The 17,619-nt window shown below is 37.2% G+C and overlaps 1 protein-coding gene across 1 annotated transcript in view; it reads right to left on the reverse strand.

Annotated features, from left to right (window-relative positions):
- Positions 1-2,606: 2,606 nt before the first annotated feature.
- LOC128735901 (NACHT and WD repeat domain-containing protein 2) overlaps positions 2,607-17,619 on the reverse strand; it is a 330,075-nt gene continuing 315,062 nt past the window's right edge. The window contains exons 11-16 of the mRNA XM_053830380.1: positions 4,819-5,048; positions 4,575-4,762; positions 4,205-4,518; positions 3,933-4,151; positions 2,796-3,882; positions 2,607-2,735 (exon numbers count right to left, since the gene is read on the reverse strand). Coding sequence (XP_053686355.1) covers positions 2,607-2,735; positions 2,796-3,882; positions 3,933-4,151; positions 4,205-4,518; positions 4,575-4,762; positions 4,819-5,048 — 2,167 coding nt within the window. The remainder of the gene's footprint in view (positions 2,736-2,795; positions 3,883-3,932; positions 4,152-4,204; positions 4,519-4,574; positions 4,763-4,818; positions 5,049-17,619) is intronic.

The following is a 17,619-nucleotide window of genomic DNA, read 5'->3' on the forward strand; positions in this document are numbered from 1 at the left end:
ATGACAATGATATTGACTTTTCACAAATATCACTACAGTGCTTTGCCAAAAGAATGAGACCGCTCAATAGCTTACTATGTTGCGAAATCAGTATGCAGTAAGCGTGGGATAACGTGAGCTCTACAAGTATTAGACGAACGATAGTATTTCGATATTCAAAATGAACGCATGATATTGACGAAAAGCAACTCTCAATATTCAGCAAAGAGGTTCGAATTTTCCGAGCCCTGTCACAAATCAAATGAAATCCAATTTTCAACAAAATAATTTCAACAGACCTGTTCCACAAGAACATTCTAATCTTCCCACAGCAAACCAAATAAGACCTAACTTCAATCAAAATAATTTTAATAAACCTTCCACATCCAACTCGCATCAATTTCGAACTTTTCAACCTATGAGATTTGGGCCCAGAAACGGACAATGTCTTCAAATTGCAAACAGAGCAAATACAGACCCAATAGTCAGAACGCATTATCCACGGCAGGAATTATCCAGCCAAGAAGTGGAAGATACAGCGGAAGAAGTTTATGAAGAAGAGGAATATGTCCCCGAATATCCTCTCGAAAATTATGCAGAAACTAATAATAACGAACACGAAATGAATTTTCAGGTGGAGTCAGACGCAATCAACCTGACCTAACGTCAAATTGCGTACCATATACCATTATAGAAAGTCCTAATGGACCACTTAAATTTCTTATTGATACAGGCGCTAACAAATCATTCATTAGTCCAAGGCACAAAAACTTATTTACAGTTTACCAAACAACCCCATTAAAAATTAAAAATGTTAGTGGCAAACATGAAGTCAACCAGTTTACATATTTGAACCCTTTTTCAGACCTGTGTGAAACACCTGATTTACCATTTATTATTTTCAAATTTCATGATTACTTCGATGGATTAATAGGATATGAATCACTTTGCGAGCTTGACCCTGTTATTCTAACAAGAGATAACGTCTTAAAATTGCCATCCGCAGATATTCCAATTTATAAGAGATTTCCAGAAAGAACCAGAGTTAAACTCCATGCTAATGAAACAAAAATCGTAAGGCTACCGTTATTTCAAAAAGAAGGTCACAGACTTGTCACAGACGATGTGCAGATCGATAACCGTCCTCCATTCTGGCATTTATAAAGCCGAAAACTACTTTGCTAATGTTGTCGTAACAAATTATACAAACGACACGATTAATATAGCCCTGCCGAAAGGAAAAATAGAAGCTAATATTTTGGAAATAGCAACCCCTCTTACACAAGAATTTAATGGAATGAGACCAGAGCTGCGAGATCAGCTGCGTTTGGAACAACCTTTTTGTTTAAAAGACGAGGTACAGCGACAAATAAAGGACCTTTTACAGCAAGGTATAATAAGACCATCAAATTCTCCATCGCCAATTTGGGTGGTGCCGAAAAAGAAAGATGCGTCAGGATTAAAAAAATGGCGACTTGTAGTAGACTACCGGAAACTTAATGAGAAGACGGTAGACGACAAGTACCCTATCCCGAACATCACTGAGGTATTGGATAAACTAGGTCGATGCAATTACTTCACGACTTTGGATTTGGCATCTGGGTTTCACCAGATTGAAGTCAATGGACAACGTATTGCGAGATCTGATTGGAAAAGTATGCTTGGTCTATATGAATGATACCATCATATATTCCACATCATTACAAGAACATTTAATAAATCTACGAAAAATGTTCGATGCCTTACAAAAATATAATTTAAAGGTTCAACTTGATAAATCGGAATTTTTATGTAAAGAAGTGGCTTTTCTAGGTAACGTCGTAACATCGGAAGGTGTAAAACCGAACCCCGATAAGGTTGCTGTTATCAAAAAGTGGCCGATTCCAAAAACTGAGAGCGAACTGATAGGTTTTCTCGGAACGATAGGTTACTACCGGCATTTTATTAACCGTCATGTGTTCGACAAAAAAACACCTTTAAGTACTCGACAAGGGTCCCCGGGTACCCACAAATTGAAACGCTTGTAACTTTAGCAATTTTCAACCGATTCGGACACTTTTACCACCTAAAGATTCAGGAACTTATCCACTTCCAGTATGGTTACAACAGAGCCGGAAGTGGTTCATCTGGTTCCCGGAAATCCGGCATTCCGAGGATCCCAAGCAACCAAAAGTTCCGATAAAAGTGGATTTTTTAGCTTAATCAGCTACCCAAATTATCATGAATAGAATTCTATTCAGCTTAATTTTTAAGCAACTAACTATGGCCAAAACCAGTGCTTTTACCCTAATGTAAATCTTGGTTTAAATGTGGCAAGAGTGTTGATTCGTCGCGAAGACATATTAAGCTGTTAGTTAAAAACTTTCAAACTGAGTTAGTTGGATCAGTCCGTAAGTTTTAGTAAAATAATGAATGCTGGGGTTTTTTTGTCGGAAGGTTTGACCACTGCGATGTTGGTGTTAGGTGTTTAGGTGTTAAGTGAAAATTAAGAATTTTATGTTTATTTTCAACAAAAGTGTAAATTAATTTAATCAAAACAAGCTTGGAGGCTGCAGTTGTTTTACCATTAGTTGGATTGACGTTTTTTTCTTTTTATAGTATTCACGATGTTACGGTTGCATCTCCCTCTATTGATCTATTTCATCATCTTCACCGACATCTTCAATCGGAGATCCGAAGCGCGTCGAAATTGAAGCAAGACGCATTGCAGCTTTAAATCTTGCTGACGCTTTTTGTTTCGCGAGTTTCTTTTTCCACTAAAAAATCAAACATTATTAAATCAATTCAAATGTTAAAGCAAATTGTTTCAACATTACATTTGCATCTCGAGATGGAAGTTGCATTAAGAAATATTGCATTTCTGTTTTATGTGGATCGGCAACTGCTAGTACAGATATGCAACCATCTACTGTACCTAAAACTAAGCTTTTTCCGTCAGATGTGCTCTTAATAGACGTCAATTCTGCTTGCATGCGATAGTTAGCAATCATTTCTGTATCGCTGGTACGAAACACTCTCAACGTTTTCCGACCGCTATGATAGTACAGAACGTACTCGTCTGTGTCGGTAAACATACAGATGACAGTAAACACACCTTCTGCTACTTTGGGAATGAAAGTTTTGACCGTGGATCCTTTTTTAAGTTCTAGTAACTCTAATCCTCCACGTGATGGAGCATACAGTCCATATTTACCGTCTTTGGTACTTATTCCTCCCCATTTCGGAATAGAACGAACATGTTTTTTTGTTTTAATGTCAAGAATACTTCCTTTTTCATTCGTGATTACCGCTACTTGCGATGGTTTGTGTGGAAAAGGTAGTAAACAAACAATCTCCTTAACATTGCATACTTTCAAAGATATCTTATGCTCGTGTGTTCCATTATTAGCATTGTAAACCCAGATTGAATCTTTGTTATTTTTGTCTACTGCAGCACAGACTATATGTTGGTTATCTGCTGTTACAATAGCGCAACGAAAAGACATTCCTGGTATGAGACGCACTGGATAATCGAAACTAAATTGATTTTGACCGCATGGAATACTACGAACTATAACATGAGCCATTAATTTCTGTTCATCCGCATAAGCGGCAGATAAATTGTTTGGTGTACTTGGGCACGAAACAGCTAATATTTTCTCACCGTGCTCCAAAAATATGAACTGTTGTATTCCTGGTTGAGAGTCACGAGAAAGTACTTGTTCAGTCACACGATTCCAGATAAGTATTTTTCCTGTCTCTGAAGAAACAATGTGCCTTCCATTAGGAGTAATTTCAGCATGAGTAACGATAGCACCAAGAGGACTGTCGGCCAGTTTGGACAAAAGTCGCCCAGTTCGAATCTCCCAAACTCCGACGCAGCTACGTGTTACAGTTACTGCCAATTCGCCATTTTCTGATAAGCTAAAGTTGACTAATTATTTGGAAATTGTTAAATAATTAACACTATTTACCTTATACCGTCAATTTGCAGTTCATGTCGATCGATCACATGTACCTGTTCAAAGATGTTGTTTATGTTCCATATTTTAACAGATCTATCAATGCTGGAGGTGATCACGCTGTTCCAGGAACCAATTGTTAGGGCTTCAAGTTGCATTATTCGTCCGAAATGAGCATCTAATACTTTCATCAGCTGTTTAGTTTTTATGCACCATACGTATAAATTTTTTCTATAAAGCGGCGTTAGTGATATAATTTTTAGTAAGGATATCTGGTTCATTACCTTACACCCGCAACTGCGTAATCAACCTTTGAACTAATCATCACAGAGTTGGAATACGTGGTTTTAGTGGATATGTTACGTACACCATGAGGTAAGGCAAGATATATGGCTTCCATCGATATAGGTTCTTTTTCGGATAAATCCCAAACTATAAAGCCATTTGCCGTACTTGCCAAAAGAAAACGATCGTTGTGATCCATTTTCAGCTGAAGAACCGTTTCCTTGACATCATTCTCATATCTTGACAAATCTCGCACACATCTCCATTCTGTTAATTTATTTTCATCATCTTCGACATACTGAAACTTACTAACCTAAAAATATTCAAAGCAAATTACGATAATCATAACGCTGTGAGACTATTCTCAACTTGGAATGAATTCTCATGGTGACAGCAATACATATTTGATCTTTCTTTATTCATTGTAACTGCACTATGCATGTTTACTACTCTTGTATTGAAGTTTGTTTTCTCAGTATACAGCATTAATGTAGTATCTGCGATATCACCTGACCATAGAATACTAAACATGTCACCAAACTCTGTAAACTCCATATCTAGAACCAAATTCCATTAGTTATTTTATTATTCAGACTGTATATTCGACTTTTACATAATAATTCCCAGGTATCACAAATATCGTTCAACTTAAATTTTTCGACCAACGTTCCTCTCATGTCATAGCAGGCATAACAAAGTTTTGTATGAAGAAAAAGATTTCTGTTCAACAAGTATAGTCCAGTTATAGGCTCCTTTTCGTCAAACGGATTATCTATAATAGCCAGTTCGCTTGAAAGCATATTCAATAGAATACTCTGATTGTTATTCGTGTACGCAGCAGCCCTGCAAATGGGTATAAGTCGATTATTATGTACTTTTAGAGACAAGAAAAATTTAAAGGTGCACATAATATAAAGGGCATAATATATATATGTATACTTCGTATTGCCACAAATTAAACTGTGTTGTACATAAATCGTGAATCTCGGATGATCTTTGTCACAATCTTCAGTTTTGCAAGTTCCGGGAAGTTCATGGGTGTTTTAATATACAAATTTTCCTCATAATAAAGTAGAAAGCAACTCCCCCCATTGCTTAGCCTGATAAAATAAAACATTTAAATATTCGCATCATTACAAACCTTTTCGCCGAACACCGTTTTGCCGAACACCAATTCTCGGTTGACCATAACGCGGAATGTAGAATTTAGCAGAATAACATTTCGCGAAAAACCTTACGCAGGATGTACCATTTCACGGAAAATCTTTTCGTAGAAAGTACCATTTCACAGGGGTGACCCAACTGAAGGAAAGTAATAGAGGTCAGTAGATCTAGGAAAATAAATAAACCTAGATCGAGGTGAACTCTACGAGGGGCCGTGGCCGGCACTTCCGACGGCAGGTCGCCGGAAACACTCGCGGCGTGTGGCCGTCTCGCGCTGAATTATCTAATGTTACTATTGATAGTTTTTGGTGGTCTTGTTATTGATTAATGTTTTATGAAAGAGTCTAAAATTTCTCGAGTTCGATTAGTTTTTGAGTTACGCAAAAATTTCTGTTTTATTTGTATGATAGTCCTTATCCCCCTACCACTGGGGTGAGTGGTCTCAAACCATCATTAAAAAAATTCCTGCCTCCAAAACCCCCACATGCCAAATTTGGTTCCATTTGCTTGATTACTTTTCGAGTTATGAGGAAATTTGTATTTCATTTGTATGGGAGCCCCCCCCCCCTCCTAAAAAGGTAAGGGGTCCTAATTCATAGAAAAATTTCATGCCTCCAAAAATACCCACATGACAAATATCGTTCCATTTGAATAATTAATTCTCGAGTTTTGAGGAAATTTGTATTTCATTTGTATGGAAGCCCCCCCCCCCTCTGAAAAGGAAGAGGGGTCATTCCCCTCCTAAAGAGGGGAGAGGTTTCAGTTCACCATAGAAAAAAAATACCTGCAAAAACACCCACATGCTAAAGTTAGTTCCATTTGCTTGATTAGCTCTGGAGTTATGAGGAAATTTGCATATCATTTGTATGGGAGCCCCCCTCCTAAAAAGGTAAGGGGTCCTAATTCATCATAGAAAAAATTCATGCCTCCAAAAACACCCACATGCCAAACATGTTTCCATTTGATTAATTAGTTTTCGAGTATTTGTTCATTTGTATAGGAGCCCCCCCTCTTATAGTGGGGAGGGGTCTCAATTCACCATAGAAAAAATTCTTGTCTCTGAAAACAGCCACATGTAAAATTTTATTGCATTTGCTTGATTAATTCTCGAGTTATGCAGAAATTTGTGTTTCATTTGTATGAGAGCCCCCCCTCTTTGTGGGGGGAGGGGTCTCTAACCATCATAAGAACCTTCCCTGGCCCCAAGAATCCCTAAATGCAAATTTTCACGCTGATCGGTTCAGTAGTTTTCGATTTTATAAGGAACATTCGGGCAGACAGACAGAAATCCTTTTTTATAGGTATAGATTTGTTTGGGAGCCCCCTCTCTTAGTCTGTAACCATCATAAGAACCTTCCCTGGCACCAAAAACCCTACATGCAAATTTTCACTTCGATCGGTTCAATAGTTTTCGATTCTATAAGGAACATATAGCAGACAGAAATCCATTTTTATAGGCATAGATTTGTATGGGAGCCCCCCCTCTTAGTGGGGGGAGGAATCTTTTGCCATCGAGAGAACCTTCCGTAGTCCCAAAAACCCATACATACAAATTTTCACGCCGATCGGTTCAGTAGTTTTCGATTCTAAAAGGAACATAGGGACAGACAGACCCAAGCAACCAAAAGTTCGGATTTCACTTAAGGAACGAACTCGGAAGTTCATATTTGGTTCAAATTTAGTTCCGCAGGACTTTCTTGCTGAACAACATGATACTACATTTCCAAACCGAACTTGATTCCTAATAAAGTACCGTCTATATTTGTAGCAACTTGAAAGTTCATCATGCGACTTGAGAGTTCAACATGCGACGTGAAAGTTTAACACGCGACTTAAAAGTTCAACACGCGACTTAAAAGTTTAACATGCGACTTGAAAGTTTGAAATTGAAGCGAAACTTCGACGCAGACACTGAAACGGCGTTTTGATTGAATAGTGAAATTTATACTCCGGTATTAAAACAAAAAATGGATGTTTCTAAAACAATAAAAAGAATTGGTTTGTTCTATGCCTGCGGTAAAGCGAGTGGTGGTTGCATTGGTATGGATTGTATCTGCAACGGTGCGGCGGTTGGTCGTAGTGGAGCGACTGGTGGTTCCAGCTTTGCAATTACTGGAGGTAAATGCAGACCTGCACTATCCAGAACCAGTGTAGCTTAAACGGTACTTTATGTCGAAAAAAAAGGCAAAAGATGGGTGTGTAGAAGTTTATTACTAAAACTAAAATCACTATCTTTCTACATTTTGCCTGAATCTCTTCCCTCGTTTTGAATCACAACCTCAACTCCTACATTTTGAATCTGAATCTAGCCCCCACCGGGGGATAAACTTTCTGCACTTTTCACTTGAAATTCTTTTTCCCTCGTGGCGTTGCCGCCCGTATTTATAACAGCTTTTAATTGTTCGTAGCAAGAAGTACTAGAACAGTTGCTGAGAAAACAAAAAGAGAGTAGAGCGGAACTTAAGTTCTATGAGAGTTTCAGTTGGCGCGCGAAACCTCTCACACATGTACCAAGCTAACTCCCATCGCACGTTTGACGTACAATGTTTGTTATTTTCCATGTGCAAACGTTTGCGCTTGCCCCTGAAACTGTCATAGAAATAAACTTTACAACCGCACCGAAAGGTAAAACTTTCGCTGTCGCGGAAGCTTCGGTCAATGTTAACCGTCAATGCTACCGTTTGTCAATGTTACCCATACTGGGCACTGACGCTGCAGATCCCCCTTCCGAATGAGGTCGCAGAATTTGGAAACAGATTTTGCGAGGGTACGTTAGCTGGAAAATTTTAATTCTCTCTCTCTCTCTTTCTTCTTCGGTGTTAAAAACTTCCCTATTGTGGACTACTGGCAGATAAATAAATATTATTGCTCTACCCCCTAGCATTGCGTTATCCTATTTTCCTTCAACTGTAAATTCTTCACTTTGATTTGTTATGTGTTATGTGTTTCAACTATGTAATATAATTTGCCTTAAACACTATTCTGGAGCTCGTCTCCGCGGTGGTGCTGGTGTCTTCAATTTATTCTTAATTGGGTCGGTAAAATGTGCTTTATGGCGTGAGTGGGGAAGAACGGGGAAACATTGAGTGCAGAGTCAGTCGATGGAGATCGTAAGTGGTTGTTGTGGTTCCATTTGTTCTGTTGCTCACCTTCGCTTCTTACGTTGCCTAATTCTATTCGGTTATTTATCCAAGAGGTTGGCGGAGTAATGGCTTTCACTCTGCGTACTTCATATATCGAGATGCTTCTTGATACTGAACTGTGATAGCTTTCGTCTATTTGTTCGGACGAAATTGTGTTTCGTGGTGTATTAATAATGCCAAGTTCTATGCTTGACCACCTTTACGTTTTCTAATGCACACTGTATAGTTATAGTGTATATGTATAGGGTGTGAATATTGCCTTGTTCACACGACTTGGGAAGTAGATTCCAATCCCACCTGAATTGCGTTTTACTTTTTTGTACTATTTGCCGGGTTGGTGCCTTTGCGATATCTTCATCGCCCCTAGTAATTGTTTATTGTAGTGCGTTGCCTTCACACTGAATTTGGAAACCTCTTGTATTGGAATTCGCCTGGGAGGTCTATTTTCTGGTGTATTGTTACGTACTCCTGGACCGTCTACACTCGTTGTTTCCCACAGTCCTTTCTCCTCTCGTGCCTGTGAGAGCTCTCCAAGCTTGAGCTCACCGATACTCGTACTGTGGGATGTCTTCACTCGTCTCGGGTCGTCTTCCGGCTGCTGGTCTCAATGATCTTCATAATTTAATAATACTTCACTTCTTATATCAACACTCGCGAAAAAAAAAATTTATACCAATCACAAAAAAAAGTTAAAGTTTCTGAATTTGCTGGGATGCTCTGATCGCACCGAATTTTATTTTCCTTTTCTCTGAGATTGGTTTACATTTAAACGTTCATAATGGAATTACGCAATTAATTTAATTTCTTTTTCATTAATATTTTATGGCGACTTTTTTTTCTTAATCTTCACGCCTTTGATTTAATTTACTTATGTTCTTTATTACCTTCAATTTGTTCATCGACTGAACTCTTACATTTTATCTACTGTTCCTATTGAACTTCTTTTTTATGTCACTAACCGTAATATCGCTCACTTTCGATTTTCTATCGGGAGTTCCTCTCCCTCTTTTAATTCTTCTACGGAGTCATACTTGTTACTCTCCTTTCTTTAATTCTTCTATGGAGCCATACTTGTTATTCTCCTTTCTTTAATCTTCAATTTTCAAAGTATGTTTTAACGTTAACTTTTAAAATATTATTGTAACTTTCTAATTTTTTTTTTCAAATCTACTAAACAACAACAAAAATTAAATGGAAAACTAAAAGAGTAAAAAAAAGGTTGCAAACTATAAGGATTCGGAGAAAAACAAATTATCTTATTTTAAAACTTTCAAACTTTATATCCTTGAAACAAATTAGCTTTAGTTCTATTTAACTCTAACTAATTTATTTTTCTCCTTATGCCAAAATATACTCTACCTTCCTTTCCTAGCCTTAGCCGGAAAGACTAACTTACTCTTCTCCGTTTGCATAGTTGCATCTCTCTCTCCCCCTTCCGATCCGAGGTTCGCACGTCCGCTTCCCTACTTTGAGGATTTCCTGGAAAATATAAATTGTTAGTAAAAGAAAAGAAAGGTTTGAAATCCCCCTTCTCGTGAAGGTTAAGCCATTATTATATGTTCGTTCTTGTCTATCTGGTTTCGACTTCTCTTCGCTCTTGTCCACCCTGCTCATTGATTTCCATCCCGTAATTGTCTACTTTATAGATATTTATATTCCTATTTTATCTTATCAATTGCATTTTCCGCAACTGTCACAAGAATTTTATCGTCGTATGAAATTCTTTCTGCATAACGATAATTTCCGTACTGTTATGTTAAACCATTGAATTTGACCACTGCCGTATCACCACCTTAAAAACGAGGTACTTAATTTGGACTACTACCAGAACACCCTACGTATATACGGTTCGTTCAACAACATGGATAAAGCTTTGAATTTGCTTGTGCTGTTTCTTTAACAGATTTCGTACTGCTATTTCCATTAATGTGTTCAATATACATGTTTCGTTTACGACTTTAAAAATTTGAATTTACTACTTTTACTCCGAATCAGGGACCGAAACGGTTACACTTTTTCTATTACATTTACCAGCATGCAATGCCATGTCAGCCTCTTAACCAATACCATCGCTCTGTACTGTTTCTGTACCGGCAGTGCCTATCTTATAAGTGTTGAGACTAGTCAGAATATGTACATGATAATAAGCAAACATTTTCATACGTTAGCCGACCATTCACGCAAAATGTCGTGTAGAAATGACATGCATTAGCCGCTTTATGCTTACAATTATAGTTGAAATAGTATAGAGAAGTAATTAAGAATAAGATGTATTGGGAACCTTCTTATGTAAAACCGTGTTGTTTGGGGGAAAACTGTATGTTTGGCTTACGGACGCAAAGCAGCAAAAGAGAATACAAAAAAGTGTCTCCAAGACTGGTGACACTTTTTCCCGCATATCGAAGAGTGTCTGACATGTAGAACAAAAGATGTTTTCGGTGTTCGTGCATTTCTTTCCGGTGCTTGTGTACTAGTAACATGTCGCAAGACTGGTAGCAAGATAAAATGGTAAAAGTCTTCAAATTTTTATCACCAACCAGTACATTTAACGTCCCTGCTCCGAATTTCAGCTACCATATGTCATTTTATTAGCGTTCAAAATTATGTAAAGTTTATTTATTCTCAAATTTATAAAAATATCTTTTTTTTCATCATTAATTTAAAATTAAGCGAGACTATTATTTTGATCCTTCTGTTGGAATACACTTTCTCCGATAAGTTAACAATGGAGAGTGAGTCTTCCTTCCCTTCTTCTACTATTAAATTCCCCAAGTTTGCTTCGTATTTCGAATATAGTTTTGGGTTTTTAAATTCATTAAAATAGCTTAATTTTACGCTTTCCGTCTGGATACTCATATTTGGTTTTAACTGAAATTCTCCGTTTCCTAAAGTAACCGGAAACGGGGAATTTCCGTTAAAACCAAATATGAGTATCCAGACGGAAAGCGTAAAATTTGTTGAACTATTTCTTTGTGAGATATTTACAACGATTGTCTGTGGGCTTATATATTTCCAAATATTTCGATCCCCTGTCGAGAACCATAGATGTCTCGGTTTTTGTCGACTCTTACTCTATCATTGTCGTCCATGTCGTTCCAAAATGTCCATGACCTTTTTCACCTGCTTCCTCCGAAAAATAATTTTATGTAGTTCTGGGTTTCTGTAAATTTTCTTAGCATTTCTTCTTGCTTCTCGTAAATTGGTATACAGTGTAACTGTCTTAAATCTAGTTCCACTTTACTACACATCCCGTACCAATTTTCCATTACTATACGCAACTCGCTCAAGTCGTTATTGATTTGTGTCGTGTTTAATATTACATTAAATTCATAGTTACCCTTGTAAAAAACAGTTCTTGCCATTAGGCCACAGGAAATAGAAGAATAGGAAAAAGTATGCTTCGAGGGAACCGTAAAGCATCGAAGTTTAGAAGGGGCAAATAACATCCCTTAAGAAATAAATTGATAATTAGTAACATGTTAACTAATTGCTGATTATTTTTAATGAATATATCATAAAATGTATTCCTTCTCAATAGTAAGCTATCAAATTAACTTTGAGGTGCAATATATTGCATGTCCAACCATTGGACAATAAGTGTCCAACTATAGGACCATACGGTTTCAGAACTGTTCAACGGGGCATACAAGCGTTGTCAAAAAATCGCATATTTTTCCACGAAAAGTTTATTTATTTCGTGCAAATGGCCATGTAATGTGAACATATTTTGTATCTGATTCAGATTGTTATGTTTCTGTCTATTTGTAATTATTTGTTTAGCAAATATCGTTAAAACTCAAAACGCAGAGGCTTAGCTGTGCGATCATTGGCAAATTGCCCTACTCTACAAACTATTGTGTCCAAATATTTAGCAAAAATAAAATTGTACAAAATATCGTTGTTCCGCCTTACACGAACTAGTCATACACTATTCCGGATATTGTACACGCTTTGGAGCAACGACCTGTGTGTATGTCAAGTTGATTCTCCGATGTTGAGTATGTTTTTGGAATATGCAACATAGCTATGGTTTACCAATAAACCCTAATATTACCCACACGCATTTGATCTGAACAGACACGATTGATATTTATATCACTTTGCAAATTAAACGCGTACTTTGTATCGTTATTTCAATTATGGTAGATGATTTTTACTCACTTGGCTCTAGTTCCTCAGTTCAGCTCTCCCCCCAGTAGATTTTCCGGTAGAAATGAGTACAAGTTGAACGGTGTTCATCCGAACCGTCGCAGTATCGATGCCTGAGCACTTCACTGAACTTCACTTTCTTTCTTCACTCACTATTCTCCTACTCTATGCTATGTCCCTATAAACTTTAACTTTGTCTAAACTTTAACTTTAACTTTGCTGGCTACCACCAGTCGGAAATGGCGTCCCTGAAGTGTTTTTCCTTCTTTTCTGCTGTCACCATATGTAGCTTAAACGGTACTTTATGTCGAAAAAAAAGGCAAAAGATGGGTGTGTAGAAGTTTATTACTAAAACTAAAATCACTATCTTTCTACATTTTGCCTGAATCTCTTCCCTCGTTTTGAATCACAACCTCAACTCCTACATTTTGAATCTGAATCTAGCCCCCACCGGGGGATAAACTTTCTGCACTTTTCACTTAAAATTCTTTTTCCCTCGTGGCGTTGCCACCCGTATTTATAACAGCTTTTAATTGTTCGTAGCAAAAAGTACTACAACAGCTGCAGAGAAAAACAAAGAGAGAGTAGAGCGGAACTTAAGTTCTATGAGAGTTTCAGTTGGCGCGCGAAACCTCTCACACATGTACTAAGCTAACTCCCATCGCACGTTCGACGTACAATGTTTGTTATTTTCCATGTGCAAACGTTTGCGCTTGCCCCTGAAACTGTCATAGAAATAAACTTTACAACCGCACCGAAAGGTAAAACTTTCGCTGTCGCGGAAGCTTCGGTCAATGTTAACCGTCAATGCTACCGTTTGTCAATGTTACCCGTACTGGGCACTGACGCTGCACCAGCATGTTTTGAAAGCTCACAGGTGTGGTTAACCTTTTTTTTTGCGTTGGCAATTGGCTGGCCGCGCATCTGATGAGGACTCCCCGGAGCGTTACCCACATAAGTCCATCGCCTCATCGTAGCCATGCTTATATTTATATTTTAACCATACTTTTTTGGGGGTGATGTTGGCATTTATTTATTTATTTATTTATTTATTAAGTCGACATCAACAGACTATAGTCCCAATGATGGATAAGTAGCTTAATCTAATAATAATCACAGTCAAGAAATTACAATTACAAACACTAACAATTTTCTTAGTCGCCATTTGTTGAAAAAAACATAGAGAAGTTACGACGGCATACTGAAGCATTTTTTTCACATTTTGAACTCGCAGTGAATTGGGCCACAGCATAACGTTTCCGGATTTGGAGCTTCGGATCCATTTTTCTGGCACCGCCGAAAGCTCATTGTGGCCCCTTGCGTTCATAAGTCTTGACTACGGCATATCTGTAATCAATGAAGCTGTAATTAATTTTGCGTCAGTCAATATTGTTTGCATTGTATATAATTACTAACCTGGATTTTGCGAAAAATGTTGCTGCAGAAAAAATTACCGCTTGCTGCTATTGAAACATTCAAAACAAACTGGTGAACTGTCAAACGCAAGTGCACATAAAGCTTCGCGCGTATTTTTTTCGAACCATACAGTTCGAAAAATGTTTCGTGCGTACTTTTTCTGAACTGTCACGTTCACGCGCGTACTATTTCAAAACTTTCACGTTAGGATGAAGTTTTGCGCGTACTTTTTCTGAACTTCAAGTTCAGATCATGATTTTCAAGTTCAAAAAGAAACCTGGGGCTGTCCTTGATGTTAGGTACAGTAAATGAGAAATCAGTACATCGAGTGAAATTTATGCAGATCTCATATTTCAGCAATGGAGCAGTGGTATGTGTCTAGGTTATCAAGAGGAGTACTAGAGTTCGAAACTCGAGGCAAGTTATAAAAATAAATTAATATTAATAAACAATTATTATTCTTCTGATCTAGGTTTTCGATCTAAGCTTATCATTAATAACCAAAACAAATGATTTAGTTAAGGAAAAAACAGGAAAAAGTGAAAAATTACTTTTTAATTTTGAGATTATCGAAGTTTTTTTTTCGAGCTAAACAGCGTTCTATACAGCGACCTAAGCAAACTTTTTGCGAACTTTCTAGTTCTGTTTGAAAGTTGCTTAGCATCCCTACTTAAAACTTGAAAGTACGGTTAGTTGCCTGAAAATTAAGCTGAATAGAATTCTATTCATGATAATTTGGGTAGCTGATTAAGCTAAAAAATCCACTTCTATCGGAACTTTTGGTTGCTTGGGGATAGACAGACAGAAATGCTTTTTTTTATAGGTATAGAAGATATACAGGGGTTAGACAAAATGATCGGGATAGACAAAATTTTGATGGATTTCAAACGGTCATAACTTCCACAAAATTGGACATTTTTAGATGAAACTAATTGCATTCGACGGGGAAATCTTTCTAGTTTTTCTAAAATATTTCAAGATTCGCAATAGTCAGCGCACACCGGAGATAATCCGGGTTATCTGGGGGTATGTCAAAAACTGATTTTTTTCATCGCTTGTATCTTTTTCTGTCATGGAAATTTATTCATATTCATTTTTTATCCCAAAACTAGATTTCATTTCCAGTAGATTTGTGAAAAAAGAACGGAAATCCGACGAGAAACAACCAAGTTACGGCCATTTTCGTAAAATCAGTACCAGTAACAACTATTGCTCTGGCCAGTTTAGGACATGACGCAAACCATGTCAATATGAGCATCAAACGTTAAGGTTTTATGAGCCATTGACACTGGAAGCATTCCCAGGTCCGCAGCGTGCCATGGCAACCCTGTAGCAGGTTGTAGGTACCCCGCCGGAAGTGGTCGTTTCAGGGAATATTCGAAATCATGTCAATATGGCTGTCAAACTTAAGGATTTTCAGCCCTCGTAAATTCTTTAAGTTTGACATCCATATTGGAATGGTTTTGGTCATGTTTTAAAATGATCATAAAGGTGAGACATTACTGGCAACATTTCCATAACTGATTTCACTAAAATGGCCATATCTCGGTTGTTTCTCGCCGGATTTCCATTCTTTTTTCACCATAAGATAAGGTTTTTTAAAGTTTTGTAATCCGAAAAAATCACTATTTTTTAAATACTGATTGTAAACATACCGTGTACCCCCGCTGGAATGACCTTCCTTAATCTGAACATTTTTAATCTGAACCCCGTTGGTATGAATGCATTCACATTAAAAACTGATCAAGCGTCATACACAATTGACGGTTAAGTTGAGCGGGCAAATTGAAAAAAAGCAAAAAAACTTAATACGTTTCCTCTTGCTCAGCAGCTCTGGCAATATAGCTCATATGCGACTTATTTCTCTCCAGCACTCAAAATAGACTATTTTAGTTGATACTATCGAGCCAATTTCCACTTCTACAATCTGAATGTTCAGAATTCGAGCATATTCGACATGTTTTCAAAACGTTTGTTTTCGTCGAATCAAAACAACAAGGTCATAGGGGGCGCGCCTTGTGCGTATGTGAAAGTGAATAGAGTTACCAGATATTCAGATTAAAAATGAATTCGCCTGATCTGAACGAGGTGTTTTTCATATTAGCGGGGGTTGAGTGTAGTTTGTAATATCAAAAAATGACTTTCTACCAGATGTGTTCACTATTCCACAAGCTTTCAAAATTGGTATACCATACCTCCTGTCGATTGTTTTTCAATAGTTAAATAGTGCATTTTTTATGTATAGTTAAATAGTTATGAATTTTTATGTCTCAGCGCGTATGTTAATGTGAAGCGAGCGGTAATGCTCAATCGATGTTCTAACCCAAAGGCGGCTCCATAACGAGCCGCCTTTGATGCTATTAAGTGTAACGTGTCGTTGAAGCACGCGTGTTCGTCCGCTCTTTTGAATTAACGTGCGCGCTTCGATATAAAAATTCATAACTTCTATAGTTTTCATTTCTCCATTTCCAAATTTTGCATGCTTCTTCGAGAAAGATGAACAAATATTTTAAAGTAAAAAATCGAGAAAAAAATGTTCCAACTTTGAAAAAATTGCAATTGTTTATAAAAATGCACTATTTAACTATTGAAAAATCGAGAGGAGGTATGGTACATCAATTTTGAAAGCTTGTGGAATAGTGAACACATCTGGTAGAAAGTCATTTTTTGATATTACAAACTATGTTTACAATCAGTATTTAAAAAATAGTGATTTTTTCGTATTACAATTCTTTAAAAAACCCGAATTAATCCACCTAGCGGTGTGACCTAGCCTTTCTACTGCAACAATCATTATTTTTTATTTTCTCAGGAACATCTATTATTGAGTTGACTCTATTTTTAAACATCAGTTCCTTAGTCCTCAAAATCTTTATTTAATAGTAAAATTCACAAGGACGTACTGCGTGCAATAATTATATTTTCTTCCCTAGGGTGTGAAATATTTGTAAGTGTCATTTAATTTGTAAGTGATTTAAACATGTATGCAAACACAAAAGATCTGTAGATGGCCTTAACTTTTGGAGCTTCAGAGCAACATAAGAAGTTTGTTTTGAATTGACAATATGAAAAATGTGTTCATATAAAATGTGAAATATTCATATTCTCCCAACACTCAGTGTAACCATCTCGGTCGCATGTTGGATCTTGTGTTTTGTTCTGCGGATAGTTTACTTACGGTCGATAGCTGTGACACACCGCTGCTTCCCGTCGACCCGCACCACCCACCTCTTGTACTATTTATTTATTTATTGATAATTCATCTGACACAAAAAAATAGTCTACATGAATAAAAATCTTAAAGTAAGCTTGATCTTTTTAATCTTCTTGCAAACACGCGCAATGGTTCGCCGAAGTCAAACAACTCTTCCACTTTTGTAAACGTTCTTATACATTCAGTCATTGGCTCGCAAGATCCAAATGCCGTTCGATAGAACTGTGTCTGCAGCAGTCCCGTTGAGCGTAAAGTTCGTTGTGAAGCCCGGAAGTTGAGCATGGATAATAGTTGTGGACAATCAATTTCCCCGTTGAGCATTTTAGCT

This window comes from Sabethes cyaneus, chromosome 2 (genome assembly GCF_943734655.1).
Source record: "Sabethes cyaneus chromosome 2, idSabCyanKW18_F2, whole genome shotgun sequence".
In the NCBI taxonomy this organism is placed as follows: Eukaryota; Metazoa; Arthropoda; class Insecta; order Diptera; family Culicidae; genus Sabethes; species Sabethes cyaneus.